This window comes from Labrus mixtus, chromosome 8, assembly GCF_963584025.1.
Source record: "Labrus mixtus chromosome 8, fLabMix1.1, whole genome shotgun sequence".
Taxonomy (NCBI): domain Eukaryota; kingdom Metazoa; phylum Chordata; class Actinopteri; order Labriformes; family Labridae; genus Labrus; species Labrus mixtus.
This window is the reverse complement of record NC_083619.1, coordinates 24,790,900-24,806,980: the sequence shown is the minus strand read 5'-3', so window position 1 is coordinate 24,806,980 and position 16,081 is coordinate 24,790,900. Positions and strand designations below refer to the sequence as shown.

Genomic DNA, 16,081 nt, shown 5'->3' with positions numbered 1-16,081 from the left:
AAAATGTAACAACAATAGATGTTGCGTACTTTGTGACCTTTCTTTTAGATGTGAACACACATCTTATTTCTCATCACACTGTGTATCACAACAAATTCATCACATCATCATCCTCCCTCACACTCACACACACACACACACACACACACACACACACACACACACACACACACACACACAGTAGAGACACGTGCACACTGTCACACTAGTGATGATCTGACATGTGATCAGAATTTTGTGTTCAACTCAATTTAATTCACAGGTTCAGTAAAGGTCAGCATGTCTCTCTCTCTCTCTCTCTTTCGTTCCTTGTCCTTCTCTATCTTCCTGTTTCTGCATTTCTTTCTCTCTCTCTCTCTCTCTCTCTCTCTCCCTCCCTCTTTCATTCTCCTTATCTCTCTTTCACTCACGCTAGCAATCTTTCTCTCTTTTTCTCTCTGCCCTTTTCTCTCGTTCCTAATCACTCTGTATTTCTCTCGCTACGTCCCCCCTCTCCATTTTTCCATGTGTCTCTTATTTCTGTCACTTTCTTATAGGCCTACTCTTTTCTTTCCTACTATCGCTCTTTCTCTTTGTCTCCCCCCTTTTCCTGCCTTCTCTCATAATTCCCCTCTCTCCTATCCCTCTCTCGTTCTCTCTATTTGTCTCTCTCACCTTCTCCCTCTCTCTCTTTTTCCTCCCCATCATCTCTTCCTTTTCTCTCCCTCTCCTTTTTGGATTTCTCCTTGTTCCTTTTAGTCTGTTTTCATCTCTTCATTTCTCTCCCTGTCTTTTGTCAGTCCTCCCTATAATCCATGTTTCTCTGTCTCCCTCTCTCTCTTCTCCTCCCTCACTCCTTTTAATTCCCGCTCCTCCGTCTTTAAAAACTCCTGCTCCATCATTTTTGCTTTATGCAGATCCTCTCCATTGCTTTCTTCCTTCCCCATCTCTCCTCTCCTCTTTTTTCATCTCCTCCCTTCCTCCTCCTCCTCCTCCTTTCCCTCTTTCTCCTGCTAATGCTCTCTTTGTCCTTGTAGCCCTCTGCGAGCACAGCTCTGCTGACAAACACACCGGCGTTTGATAAACACGTTGTCCTCTTTGTCTCTTTTTCTCTGCTTTTCAGTCATCCATCATCACCTTCTGTCCATTACTTATCCTTAAGTCGTCTGTGCTGCCAGTCGTCCTCTCATCCCTGACATACTGTCTCTCAATCTTCCTGCTCCTCGTGTTTTATAGTGTGAGCACAAAGTCATGTCTTAATGGAGGGAAGTGCGTGCGCTGTTAAAAGTGGTGTTTGCGCCAGCACACGATATTAATGCACTCTGATCTGATGAGGCATCGGCGGTGCATGAAGTCTGACATATTAGAGCGCGTTGTTATGTTGCCCTGTATGATTTCATACAGCTGTTGATGACAGTGTGGGAGTGCAGATTGAGCTGTGAATTCATACCTGCAGTTTGCACGCCCACACACACGCAGGAGATGTATTTCAGAAACTGGCGATAAACACGCACAGGATTGCATGTAAACAAAACTCATGCAATTTTAACACAACCCTTGAAGTCTAAACATGATGACATGCATGGATCATGTTTGCATGTGTCATTGCAAACAGTCCACAACAAATGTGCCCACATCCTGCAGGCATCAGTTTATTGTTCATCCTCCACCTCCTCCTCCTCCTCCCTTCTTCTTCTTCTCCTTTTCCTTCTCCCCGGGGTGCTTTCACCTCTGTGGTTGCTATGCTGCGAGGTGCTGGAGTGGATGATGTAATCTCCACTAATACTTTTGCCCCCCCCCCCCCCCCCCCCCCCCCCCCCGCACCCTCCTTTCTCCTCTACGCACCCCCCAACTCCCTGCTTCCCCGCCTGCCTTCCTGCTGCCGCTGCCATCTGAATCCATGATGTCATGTTAGGATTGGGCACGGAGGATCAATGAGTGCCCCCTAGTGGGACGTCACGCTCAATTATGTCTTTGTCTGAGAGGCGAGGGGTTCAAACAGGGAGGGGGGGGGGGGGGTGTTGTAATTGGAACGGAGCTGCCTGTAGTTCCACAGTGTGTGTAGCATAGAGGAATTGATGGCATCATTGTATATGTGTCAATGTTTGATCTGTGTGTGTGCAGGAACCCTCCAGCTGTTTGTGTACTGGGTGCATGTTTATGACTCTGTGTGTTGTTGTTTTGTGATTCAAAAAGGGTTTTTTTTTTCAAATCTTTTAAAATAAACGTGATTAATGCTAATGCTCTCCTCGCATTATGATGAAGAGCTTTGACATTTTCACATAAACGCAGGTCCTGTTTGCTTCACTCTCGTCTCTGATTGATGGAGCTAATGCAATTTATTTCTTTCAAACGAGCTTTGATGTTGTCTTGTTGTTCTTGTGAACGAGTCAGGTGTCACAGACAACAAAAATACAGTTACTGACAGTGAATAAAAAAAACGTGAAGAGTTGAGATGATCTCATACCACTTCCTTCCTTTCTGTCCAGACTCTCATTCTGATACAAGGGTGTTGGCCAACACATCATTCCTTCAATACCCGTACAAACCATCCAAATTATTAATATTAGGGATGGACGTTATAGACCAAGTGACAATTTGAAAGTCACAAGGAATTATTCAAAGATTTTTATAAATTAATGACTATTTGAATATTAGAAAAACATGATCTTTCTCCAATAAATATCAGAGATTATATTAGCTTTCACAAACATTACACTCTCTACTTACACCATACTTCTGTTGTGTCTGGGATAGCTTTTGTAATCTGATCATATCATTGGTTGATATCAAAACAGATCCAATAACCCCCAGTTCACACATACTCCGTGCGAGCCCCGTTCCGTCAGCGCCACGGTTTTGCTCCGTCGGACGGCTCGCGCCCATTTACACTGGATCCGTTTCTGGGACGTCAGCGCACTCCAGCTCAAAACAGACAATCCATGTTGTCCATGTCTCCGCCATTTTTTCACCCAATTTTTTTTACAAAGGTTTTTTTTTCCTCCTGCTCAAAGCCTTAAAATCACACATTTAACCACCGGCTCTTTTGTACACAAGTTCCTCTGTCGCCAGTCACAATAATCTGAATAAACTCATGTCGTTTATGATGTGCCATTATTTGCATATCTTGTAATGTGTGCATGCTTAATATTATGAGGTGCGTGATGATACCTGATTTCAAAATCAATTAAGATTCTCCTGTATCCAAATGTTTTATATCAAGGTAAAACTCATGAGACTGCAAATATTTTTTATTGTTTTTTTTTTTGCCTACTGAGCTTGTAGTTGCTCCTGTGTGGTACAATTATCACACTGTGTTTCATAAGACCTCAATATCATCAAAATCATGTCCCAACTTAGTAAAGACATCACAAAAAAGAGCTTATTGTCCATATTTTATTTATTTCCAAAATATCATATTTACAACACAGAATAATGAAAACAGTACCATAAATCACAAAGTGACAATTAATTTGTAAGATGCCAAATAGTTCCACATTGTTATATCTTCATTTTGTTCTTAGCCGTTTTCAAATGTTCTCCTCTTCACTCCATCTGCCTTTTCTATTCTACTTATTCTATTCTTTCTTAACAACAGAAGCGTTACCTCTGTTATTGAACTGATGATGTATTTTTTGCTACAGACTGTGAATACAAAGGGACTACTTTTTTTAAATCCTAGAATTTTAGCAAGGGGTGAGCCTTTATAGTGAATAAACTTGAGAAATTATCCATTGATTATCTATATTTACGGGCAATTTGGATTGATCAAATAACCTAACACGCATGTCTTTGGTCTGTGGGAGGAAGCCAGAGCACCTGGAGGGAACCCACGCATGCACGGGGAGATCATGCAGACTCCACACAGAAAGGCTCCTGGACTTCCAGGGACTGGAACCAGGAACCTTCTTGCTGTGAGGCGGCAGCGCTAAGCACTGCACCACCGTGCAGCCCAAAAAATTGAAGACCCATCATGGGTCAAAGACGCATAATGTATCTCATCCTCAATCGTGAATTGAAGTGCCTTAATATACACAGTAACAGTCATGGCTAGCAGAGGAGTGAAAATAGAGATTTTACAACTATATTTTTTGTTCCGGCCGTACTGTAAAAAACGTTGTGAACCATGAGATCTGTGATCCATTGTGCCCCTATAATAACAGACCTAACATTATTCCACTATGAGCAAGGGGTATAGTGGCAAGGAAACTTCCTAATAACAGGAAGAAACCTCAGGCAGAACCAGACTCATGGTGATCTGCCTTGACTGTGTTGGGCTGAGAAAGAGTAAGAGAGCGAAATGTAGAAAGAGAGCGGTGGATAGAAGTCCTCCTTTGTGGGGCTCCTGGTCTGCTCTTCTTCTGTTCTACATCTGAAAAAGTCAGACAACGCAGGTTAGTGGCACTATTCTCTCCTCCCTATGGTACAGAACAAAACTGTGTTTGTGTGTTTGCACTAAGTCAGAGCTTTTTCTTTACCTGCTTCTCGTAAAAGAGCAGGTAGGCCATCTTGCGCCGCCTGTGGCACACCGCTCGACCTGTTGTTTCACTGACTTCCTCGTCATTGAAGGTCAGCCAGCGGTCGCTCTCGTCTCGCAGTCTCTTCTGTCCGTGTGCAGCATCGCATATATAATGGCCTGAGAGGACAGGGGACATTTTTTAAAAGTTACATCTAGAGGAACATTGCAATCTTAAACATCAAGAAAAACATTATTATGAAGACTTACCAGAGTCTGCTGTTGATCCCAGATGGCTTATCATGCTCACCAAAGAGTATCGAGTGGGCGTCTAAAAGAGAACACAGACACCAACATTTAGCTACACATGCAGAAACATTTAATGGTGGATATTTGATGCCTTGAAGTCCGGCAAATAAAAAGCTGTTCGATGAAACGTCATATTTTACCTCTCCGGTGACGCATGATTCTGGGTTCACCATCAGCTCCGGCAATATAACGACGGGGCTGTTCACCTTCTCTGCGCTGAAGGACTTTGTGAACTTAAAGCGCTGCAGCTGCAGGATCAGTACACTGTTGAGGAAGTAGGGAAGAGAGTCAGATTTGAGTACATATGGGACGAGAAGGAGCTAAAGTGATTTTTAGCCTGAAATCTGTAACTGTGCTGATGGGTGAAAATACTCACTTTGGCAGTGTCAGAAAAGACCACCTCCGGGTTGACTCCTTGGCGTCACACTCGCAGTGGAATTCAAGGTGGGTCTCCTGTAGAGGGGAACAGATGCAAGAACAAGGTTTTAGTTTAAAAAAATTTTTTAAAATCACTCTGACAAATTCTCTCATACACATAAAAAACATGCAAGGCCGACGTGATAGCAGCTATGTGACTTACTTTCAGGCACTCCTGCAGGCACTGGCTCACAGAGCCTCCTTGCACCAGGTCCAAGGACAGGTTCATGAAGTCCTCCACCCTTATCGATTCTGAACCACATCTGCAGAATAAAAAGTACAATTTAAGTAAATACACAGCTACATATTTACATGATTTGAGAGGGTTTCTACCACTGCTCTCCATGGAAACATGATGCAAACATGGATGAATCTCTAAACCCTGAGTGTTAAAACTGTGTGTGGATGTAGATTCATACCCTTTGCAGGTCCTGGTGCTCAGCATTTGGAAGGCAATGTGTGCCTCCACAGGGCAGATGTAGCTCCTGCCCATGCTGATAGCTGCTGCCTGCAGGTCAAAAGACAGCGACTGTATCCCTCCCAACACGCAGCTGAGGAACTCGTGAGCGTCCTGCACACAAACACAGAACAGAGTTTCAGAAGAGGGAAAAAAAAAAAACATCAGCGTGTTGCCACACTATTCAACATAACAGCTGTTAAATCCATATTGAACTGCTGAACCTAAAAGTGGGCATTCTTTAAAAAAAACCTGTTAATGTCGTCTGTTTCTTCATGTTTCTCCTCACTTGCTTACTAACTAAAAGGAACCGCTCACCATGCATGCAGATCTGACCTACTTATGACCTTATCGACCCGAGGCCAGTCCGAGGCCCGTTGGTGGGGGACCTCAAGTCTACTGTATTACTGTGTTAACCTCAGCACCAATGTAGAGAAAGGTCCTTCCTGAATTTGATTATAGTGATAACATATAGCACTTACTTTTTGGTTGTCGTCCTCGAATTCTAAGTTCCAATCAGCGACGGTTGACTTGAACGCAGACAGGATATCGGTCTTTGCGCCCCCGTTGTTGAAAAAGCGGCACATGCTAACGTTGAAGAACCCCCTGGAAAGAGCAAAGGCGGAGAAGAGAGATATTGTTTTAGCTGCTTACTTCATCTTGATCTGAAAAGTTAGCATAGATGTCATAGAGTTGTATGTGTGAGGGGGGTGTAGCGGTGCTGCACCTGATGATCTCTGACTCGGGGTGACGGCTCCACACGGGCTGCTGGTTGCCGACCTCCTGCATGAAAGGTGTCAGCGACAGGAGGCCTTGCAGGGTCGAGTTCATGTAGCATGTCTGCGCCAGGTTTGGGAACCTTAAAACACACCAAGAGAGGGGACAGAACTCAGAATGGAGTTTGAATGAATATGTATTCAACATATCCTGGAGACATTTTCTATAAATACATGAACGAACACAGTCAGTGTGTAAATGAGGCTCCATGCAGGTACATACCCGAGGCAGAGCTCGTCTTCAGAGATCGGTTTGAGGGAAGATGGTATACTTCGTGATTCAGTTGGTGAGTCCAGCAGACTGATGGTGTTCGGCTGAACACTTCCACCCTGAACGCCTACCCTGTGATGCTTTGGCGCATCATCGTGGAGGGGTTCATCGATCACACCGTTGTCCGTTTGTTCCCCCTGAACTTCCTCGAGCTCCGAGTCTGAATCTTGCTCCTGTAGGGGTTGAGGGAAACAAAAAAGTTAAAATACAGCAAATTTTAAACAAGTGTGGCATTGATATTCACATTACATCCGGACATCTTCTAACAGGTAATCTGTACTTCTACTCCGGTTAACATTTGAATTCTGTGGAACATACCGTGCTGCAACAGAAGATCCGACGCCACAAAGGTTTTTTCTTTTTCTTCTTCTGTGCAGTTCTAGGTGCACCTGAGACTAAATTATCAGGGCATGTTGAAGTCTCCTAGAACATAAGAAAAAACAAATCATGAGACAGATGTAACATGAACAAAGGGACTTTAAAGATGGTCAAGGTGAGTGATGTCTTACAATAAGAATTGACAATGTCAGGGCATATTTAAACAAGATAACATAACAGTTGGCAGAGATGAGGTAATTTACTTTAATAATATTTTACAGTCTGTTTTTTGTACATTTTTTAAGCTGTAAATAAGGAAATTAAGTGTTTCTGGATTATTTGTTCTAAACTGTTATCTACTTCTACTCCGTTGAACACACCTTGCGACCCCGCCGCCAAGCTTTCTTCTGATCTTTAGGACGTTCTTGCCCAGGCTTCTTGTTCTTGGAAAACAAACGACGCCACCAAGGTTTCTTCTTGATCGTTTTCTCTAAAGTCTCCGGGGCATCTAGCGACTGTAGACTGTAGACACCGTCAGGGTCCTCACTGTCGTCGTCGGTGTAAGAAGCATCCTGAGTGTCAGAGTCCTCACTGTCGTCGTCGGTGTAAGAAGCATCCTCAACGTCCTCTTCATCACTTTCTGAGTCCTCAGTAGTGTCATTAGTGGCTGAATCATCCTGAATGTCCACTTCGTCTAACCGAAAGTCCTCAGTGGTGTCATCAGGGGTTGAAGCTTCCTGATTGTCCGCTTCATCAGTCTCTGATTCCGAGTCCTCAATGTCCCATTCGTCACTGTCAGACTCCTCAATGACCCATTCGTCACTGTCAGAGTCCTCAGTCGTGTGATTAGTGGTTGAAGCTTCCTGATTGTCTGCTTCATCACTCTCAGGGTCCTCGGTGGTTTCATTGGATGCTATAGCCTCCTGAACGTCGGTTTGGTCACTCTCAAGGACCTCGGTGGTGCCGTTGGCGGCTGCTAAATCCTCCTGAACTTGAGTTTGGTCACTCTCAAGGACCTCGGTGGTGCCGTTGGCGGCTGCTAAAGCCTCCTCCTGAACTTCATCTTCATTCTCAGGGTCCTTTGTAGCCTCAGGGCTCAGTGCAGCCTCCTGAAGTTCAGGCTCTCGACCCTCAGATTCATGGTTTGATAAACCTGCTTCGAATGTAACTTCTCCATCCTCTGCGTTCTCGGCCATGTTATATTTCTGTCGGGGACCAAAAACTCAGTTAAAGTTTAAACTGAGTTCAACACAAATGACTTCACACGTTCTGTATGTACTAATTATCTGCTAGATTTAACTGTGACAATCTCTGATTTTATTTTCTCAAATCAAATCAAACAATAATCCAGACATGATTACATTTGACAGACAAATAATCTGCTGAAAACAACATGAACATCGTCAAATTTTTTGGAGCAAAGCCTTTCAGTGTTATGTGAAATTAGCAGTTTTGACGACTGAAAATCTCGTGCATTTACCTCCAGATGACTGGGACGAAGGTCGGACATCTCTGTAAGGACTGTTACTTCACTTGAAAATAAGTAACTTACGATGAACTAAAATCTAACGCAAATTTCCCTACTCGAACAACGAAAACGTGTTGTGTGGTTTTCTGCTCAGAAAAGCACTCCTGTACCTGGTGGTGGTACTGAAGAACTGACAGTCAGTCTGCAGTGAGGAGATATTTATCAGATTCTCAGTGTAGAATGTCGGCTTTATGACATACATACTAGAATACGAACGTGTCATAATGGCTGTTTTCGGAACTCAGAATCTTTGCCAGCCCAGCGGCATCACTAGGAATTCTGGGCCCCATGAGAAGATACCAACCTGCCCCCCATCCAACCCTGCACAAATGCTACACTTATTTTGCTACACGAAAATTGCCATTTATAAGCATTTGATAACAATAACTTTGAATTACAGCCTGAGAATTTAGGATAATCACTAGAAACAAAATATGGTATTTCCTTAGCAACAGTTGCAGCCATATTATTATTATGTTTAACAAAAAAAAACAAATGTTACACATCAAAACATGTACATAAAGTAACCTATTACACACTCTTATTTGAGTTGGAGAAAAAATAACATGTTTTTTTTTACTTTTGGCCTAACTTATCTCGAACTTACTCACAAATATGACTCTGTTGCTCTTGACGTAAGCGAGATATTTAGACTATACAGCCAAGTTGTGTTTAAAGTTGACAAAATACCTTAATGTGTACAATAAAAAGAAATTGGCATTTTAAATTAAAATATGAGTTCAATTATTTATGTATCTATGCAGTGGTACCGACAGGATCGTAAGTATGCACCACTAGAATCGTCTGCCTGGGGGCGCTGGTGGCGCAGTGGTTAGTACGCGCGCCTCATGTATGGAGGCCCAGGTTCAAATCCAACCTGTGGCTCCTTTCCCACATGTTATTCTCCACTCTTTCTCTCTGATTTTCAACTATATCCACTGTCCTATCTCTTCTTTAAAGGCACAAAAAGTCCAAAAATAAATCTTGGGAAAAAAAATAAAAAATCATCTGCCTGCATGTATAAATCCCATTTAATATCTACACTACCGCTTTGCACATGTGCTCTAGTGAGTGTGAGAACATGAAAAGGGAGTGGGATCGATCATTCAAGTTTTTCTTTACAACATCAATGTAATAGTCGGATTAACCATTAGCCATGCGCAATGACTGAACAGCAACAGTCTTATAGAGAATTTATAACTAAGAGAGAAAAAATGCAAACAAATAATGTCATTTCATTTTAGGATTATCAAAGGTTCCCTCCTCCAATGAGGCTCTGGTAATTCAGTCCCAGTTCACCCCCAGTGACACCTATGAAGCCCACACTTTTCCACAGCTAATTAAGTTTTAAACACCATTAAAAAAAAAGACCAAAATATTAACCTGAAGCTTTCCCTTACAGATGCATTTCCTCTTTTTTCAATTTGAACGTACTGTATATAAAAATGAAATATGTTGTGTGTTACAACTTGAAACTCATCATCTGTATCTCTAAAATAAAGATCCTCAGACGCAGATTATTTGTGAAGGCAGTGCTGTTATGATGACTCATTGCTGTAATAGCGCCGCGTAATGTGCCTCTACCCTCATGCCAGCGATCATTTTAAAACAGTAGGTCGTGTTTTCCAGGTGGTACGCTATTTTTAAATTACATTCCACAAGTTCTTCCTCCGAGTGCGTCAGGCTTCCCTGACCCGTAAATAAACACGGGTGACTTACAGTAGCGCTTTAAAAACAGACTCTTAACAAGCGTGTGAATCATGAAGTGAAGTCCTGCACTGAGTGTCTCTGCATTGGTTTGACTGTGTTTTTGTTTTTGTCTCTCAAGCAGCCTGGCCCAGGTACCGAGTGCTGCGGGCCCTGGACATCGGCCAGTACAACCTGGAGATCTCCCACTCCGAGCTGTCTGATGACTCCCTGTACGAGTGTCAGGCCACGGAGGCCGCGCTGCGCTCCAGGAGGGCCAAACTCAACGTGCTCAGTAAGTCCTCAGACACAGGGGCCACTTTTCTTTTAGTAGGTCCTCTTGATGCTGGCCATGTCCTTGAAAATTTGGAGAACAAAAAAGTATCAAACTGGTGAATGTAAATATAAAGCTTGTGCAGTTTGAGACTGAGCTTCTGTTTTTAGAAAATTACAATTGATCTGGATGCACATACTTTAATATTTGGGTCTCCCACCAGCCTCTATCAGAGAAATCCTTCATTCTTCATAGGAAATCACTTTTCAGGAATCTTGGGGTTTCTTTGGTGTGGGTAAAAAGATCCTAGACATATTAATGCAAAAGGTCATATAATAAATACATTAATTCAAATATACAATATATGAGCATCTTTCAAGAGACTGTCAAGAGGTGTTTGTGTTACGATGTTGTGCTCTGTACAAATCTTTTACCTATAAAGATTAGAGTAAAATATCAGATGGAGACAGCTGAGGGAAAACATCATTAACACATTAGGTTAAGTAGCTCTTGAGGCATTTCCTGACATTTTCCATCTTGTAGAGCTTCCTATTCGAGTAGTCACTTTTGCCGTCTTTATTTAAGGCGTGACCTTTTGTTTTTGACAACAAGTGGCTCTTGTTTATGCAAAGCTCACGGATATAAACACTGGAGAAAAAAAAGTAGGAGATATTGGAAGGAGGATTTAAAAATAACAAACAGGCACCAACAGCAAAAGAAAAATGCTGAGCACACAGTTTCACAACTACACTGCGGCTCCAAATACCACAATGTAAAATCTAGCTCTACATGTTCCTGTTGTTTGGTGAAAGTAGAACTGTATTTGCTAAATGTAAACATTAAAAGACTAAACCTAGTTAAAAAAATTATGTCTGCCTTTAAGAGAAAACTGAGTATTTAAATCATGCTCATCTATTTGAAAGTCTCTAGTTATACTTTATAGACTATAAGCTGTTTTCTATTGCGTATTTATGCTGTATTTCTAAATGTATAGCTTTTGCTGTATGCATGAGTGCACTTAAGCATTAATGTAACTTCCTTAAAGTGTGTATTGGTGTGTGTGTGTGTGTGTCTCTCCTCCAGTTCCCCCTGAGGACCCGGTGGTCGATGGGTCCCCGGAGCTCCTGCTGATGGCTGGGACTCCGTTCAACCTGACCTGTGTGACCCGCGGGGCCAAGCCTGCGGCGCACATCCAGTGGACCAAGGATGGAGTCTTTATAGATGGGGCCTACCAGTCCACGGTGACTCACTCACTCACACACACACACACACACACACACACACACACACACTTGCACATGCAGATAGACAGCAAACACACGTGTACGGTACATCATTAAAAGCAAATAAAACCATGAAGGGTTAAATAGATTCTAATGAGATCTGCTTAATTTGAAAAGCCTGAAAGTGGCTCCACAAGACTTTGAAACTCAAATTCTATCAGTAGCACTTTGCTCTTTAATAACCGCCACTCTCAGTCTGCTTGTTTGTTTAGATGCTTTTAGCTGCTGGCTTTCCAACGGGGAATTACAGTGTTTACACCTCGAGCCACAAATCACCCCAGGAGTCCTGCATTAGGCAAATACAGTATGCAGGGGAAGCAGTCTGGAGTGAAACGTCTGCAGAGGATTACTGTGGTTCTTGCTTGATAGAATGACAATGTCTGGCCGGATGGGAAACCATATTCATTTATTTAAAAAAACACCTGTAAACTGCGAAAGGGTAGCAGTGGACAGCAGCACTTGTGCTTTAAAACCTGGTGGGTAGAAATTTATTCCCACACGTAAATGCATGTGGGAACAGATTCATATACAGTAGTTATTTTTACGTCATGTAAGGCTTTATTTAGAGATAGGACTGCGGACTGAATCAGAAATCCAGGAGAGAGAGAGAGCAGGGAACAACAAGCAGGAAAGCAGCCACAGGTCGGATTCAAACCCTTTTTTGGAGATATACTTGTGACACTGAATATATTACAGTGATATATTTTGCACTCCTTTCTCCTAAATTCACACTCTGGCTGTCTCCATATACTCTCCTACACACAAAGAATTATGCCTGTAAGCGCATGCACACACAAATATGGACACACACACACACACACTCACATATAGCACACTCATGCTTTGGTATGCACACAGAGGCAGCAGCACACGGTGACTCACACACTCACACACAGATGTTTTTTTTACATCTTGCAGCCAGTTTTCTGCCCCCCCACAGGCTCATACATATTAAATGCTGCTCTAATGTTACTGTGTTACTGACCGCGCAGACGCACCTCTGTGCAATGCCGCACACACTTTGTGAACGGGTTCTAAAGCTGCATGGCACATCATCATGCCGCCTCCAGAATCCTAACAAGACTGCATGTTCTTATTGTGCAGGAAAATATTTAGACCTAGTGTGTCATTGCCACTCCAAATGATTTGTCTTTCCATTTTTGTACAATCAATGAAGAGATCCTTTAATTCATAAGAAGCCATAAAAAGTGAACAATGCCCATCGAAAGCAAAGGATCACGTCTTCAAATGTCCTCTCATGTCAAATCAATTATTCAAATACCAAACTATTGTTTTTTTAAAGGTTTATTTTTTGGGCCTTTTGTGCCTTTAATTAAGAGACAGGACAGTGGACAGAGTCAGAAATCGGGGGATCGAGAGAGTAGGGAACGACATGCGGGTCATGAGCCCAAGGTCGGATTTGAACCCGCTTGGATGACTACAGCCTCCGTACATGGGGCATGCACACTAACCACCAGGCTACCGGCTCCCTCACATCCCACAAACTTTTTTTTAAAAATCTAAAACAACATAAAAGTGAGGAAAGCGGAACATGGTAGTTTTATTCATTTAAACATTTCGGCATCACTGTGTTGCTTCTCTCTCTTTTTCTTTGAAGTGTTCGTCTCTCATTAGGAATGCACATCTCAGTGTCATTAAAAAAACTCGGATTTCTTGTGTTAATTGAAGGAACATTTTGTCGGCAGTTATTTTCCTGCACCAACATTAAACTCCTGAACTTGAAGAGAAAGAACAAAACACGGCTTTCTATAAAACGTCTCATTTTAATTCTTCTTTGCACTTTTTAAGTTTCTTTCTCCGTCCTTCTTCCTTCATGTAAACTGTTTTTACCTTCAGATTGCTGTTTATTTTCTATTATATGCTTTTTTTTTTATCATCACTCTTGGCTTATTACTAACCCTCTTGTGTCTCCCTCCTTTCTTCTCTTATTCCTCCCATGATCTCTCCCCTCTCCTCCTCTTTTCGTCCTTTCCGTCCTTCTCCATCCACCCTGCTCCTCCTCCTCGTCTTTGATCTTCCTCTTTGTTCACTCCTCTCCTTAAATTCTGCCTGCACCATCTTCTACTCACAACCCTCTTTTTTTTTTTCTCCCCTTCACTCCTTATTTCTTCACCTTGTAGGAGGTGCTTGCAGACAGGAAGAGGGTAACGACCAGGAGCTACCTTCCCATCACGCCAGAAGACACTGACAGCGGCCGAAACTTCACCTGTGTGGCCAGCAACCCTGCGGTGCCGATGGGAAAAAGAGCCACTGTTACCCTCAACGTCCACCGTATGTTGCCCTTTTCTCCCTGTCACAGTGGCTCAGGTTATTGGGGCCAGGCTGTTTGTGTTGAGACACCTCGGAAAATCAAGCTAGGATTAGAATTAGAAGCCCCAGCATTTGTTGAAAACCAAGAAAAATGTAATTTCATTGTTTATGTAAATCAATATACAGCTTCTATTTTTAAACAAGGTTTGCTCTAGCTCTCTGCATTGATTTGACTCCCTCCTTCTTGAACACTCATTTTCTCACTTTATCAGTTCAGACACTTGATTTCCTTTAACATCTGGAAAAACTTGAAACTTTTCTTAGTTTCAGCCAAGTCCCCGAAGAGTGAAGTGAGGACTGATTGCTCACAAGAAAAGTGAACTTTGAGTTTTCAATCAAGAAGATTGATGTGTTTTCAAACCCAATTTAGTCAGTAATATCTGGAGAAAATAGCCGCAGTAACCAGTGCTGTGTTGGACGGCTGCAGCGAAGTGAAACATCAGATTTTATTAGCACATTTATAGAATGTTTGAATTATTTGTGAGGGAAATCAATCACCATGGTGCCCGGTACTGAAATGGCTGAAACATTACAGATATGCTATATTCTATATTCCTTTTTCCTCCCCTTATGTCTTTAGTTGTGTATTTATCATGTGTTTCCCTCCATGCAGACCCTCCGATGGTGACCCTGTCCATCGAGCCTCGGTCTGTCCTGGAGGGCGAGAGAGTCACCTTCACCTGCCAGGCGTCTGCCAACCCTCCCATCATGGGCTTCAGGTGTGGAAGACGTTTTATCAGTTCAACCTGAAAACATAGACCATATTTTTAGATCATTTCAGGGGGTCCAAGCGCTAAATTGGTGCAAAGGTTTTGAATTTAGTCCCAAGTAAATTCCTTCAGCTGGCTTCTACGAGACGGTCTGTGATGTCTGCAAAATCATCTTTCAATACAAATATGAACAATCAGGTACTTTCCTTTTCAAGTAGGCTTTACACAAAGAATAGATACAGAGACGGAGCTTTTTGTATGCTTGGAGACGCTTTATTAAATACCAGAAACAGCTTTTGCAATGCTGACTGCAAAGCCTCCAGACTCCATTGACCAAAAAGAGTCATTTTAGCACGAAGGACACAGGAGTTGTTTGTCTACTCGTGCCTCTATTGGCTAGTTTTTTTAATTAATTTTGTGCGACTTCAGGGTATAGAATGGTTACTTTACAGACTTTACACAAACACACTAAAACTCAGTTGATTAACTAGTTGATGCAGCAGTAAAGCAGGTCTTCTCATGTTGTGGGTGGTAAAGTTGCTGTTTTTGTCTTGAAGCTTTTCAGACAATATTGTACGGGCTGTTTCTTGATTAAACCAAATCTAACCTTTACAAAAAGGGTCTATGTCTTTATCAATACAACACAATAACAACAAATAAACTGCAATAATCGAGCACTGTTCTAAGTCAAAGCTAAAAAGTGCTTCACAAAGGCAGAAAACAAAAACATCCATTTTGTTCCTTTCAGTCATGTTGTCAGACTAACATTGAATCCCAATTTGATTCTGTCAGTGCCAAAAGAAACATTTGTTTGCACATCAGGGTTGGTAATTTACTCTTTTTAAGATTTAGGTAGAAATTGTCTTTAGGTCCCTGACAGAAATGAATAACTCATGTTCTCTGAAAATCCGTCATCTGTAGAAGTTGTAAGCCTGTAAAAACTTTGACTTCGCTTTTGGTTGCAAACATTTTAAGTTTTTTTTTTAATCTGATCATTATTAAGTCTCCAATATCTGATCAAATTAAAGAAAATAGAGCCCAGGTAAGAATCTCAGAGTTTCCCTTTGATGTCTTCAAACTGTAAATGTCTGCTTACTTGTTTCACCACCATCTCCGAGTGTGATAGACTCTCTGATTTGTGGTCATTGTTCTTTAGCGCCTGTGTTACATTAATTCCAACTTCAGGAGCCAGACTGCACTTGTGTTTAATGCCGATAGATTTACTTTCATCTATTCCAATCTTCTTGTAACCACCACCTGGAGCTGCTCCTGAATCGTAATTTCTG

General features: G+C 42.2%; 2 protein-coding genes across 2 annotated transcripts in view; one reads left to right on the top strand and one right to left on the bottom strand.

Annotated features, from left to right (window-relative positions):
* The window catches only part of LOC132979516 (uncharacterized), a 358,936-nt gene that overhangs the window by 281,380 nt on the left and 61,475 nt on the right, over positions 1 to 16,081 (bottom strand). The window lies entirely within an intron of this gene.
* The window catches only part of kirrel1b (kirre like nephrin family adhesion molecule 1b), a 100,831-nt gene that overhangs the window by 61,774 nt on the left and 22,976 nt on the right, over positions 1 to 16,081 (top strand). The window contains exons 3-6 of the mRNA XM_061045359.1: positions 10,340 to 10,492; positions 11,555 to 11,712; positions 13,896 to 14,046; positions 14,699 to 14,804. Of these exons, the coding sequence (XP_060901342.1) occupies positions 10,340 to 10,492; positions 11,555 to 11,712; positions 13,896 to 14,046; positions 14,699 to 14,804 (568 nt within the window). The remainder of the gene's footprint in view (positions 1 to 10,339; positions 10,493 to 11,554; positions 11,713 to 13,895; positions 14,047 to 14,698; positions 14,805 to 16,081) is intronic.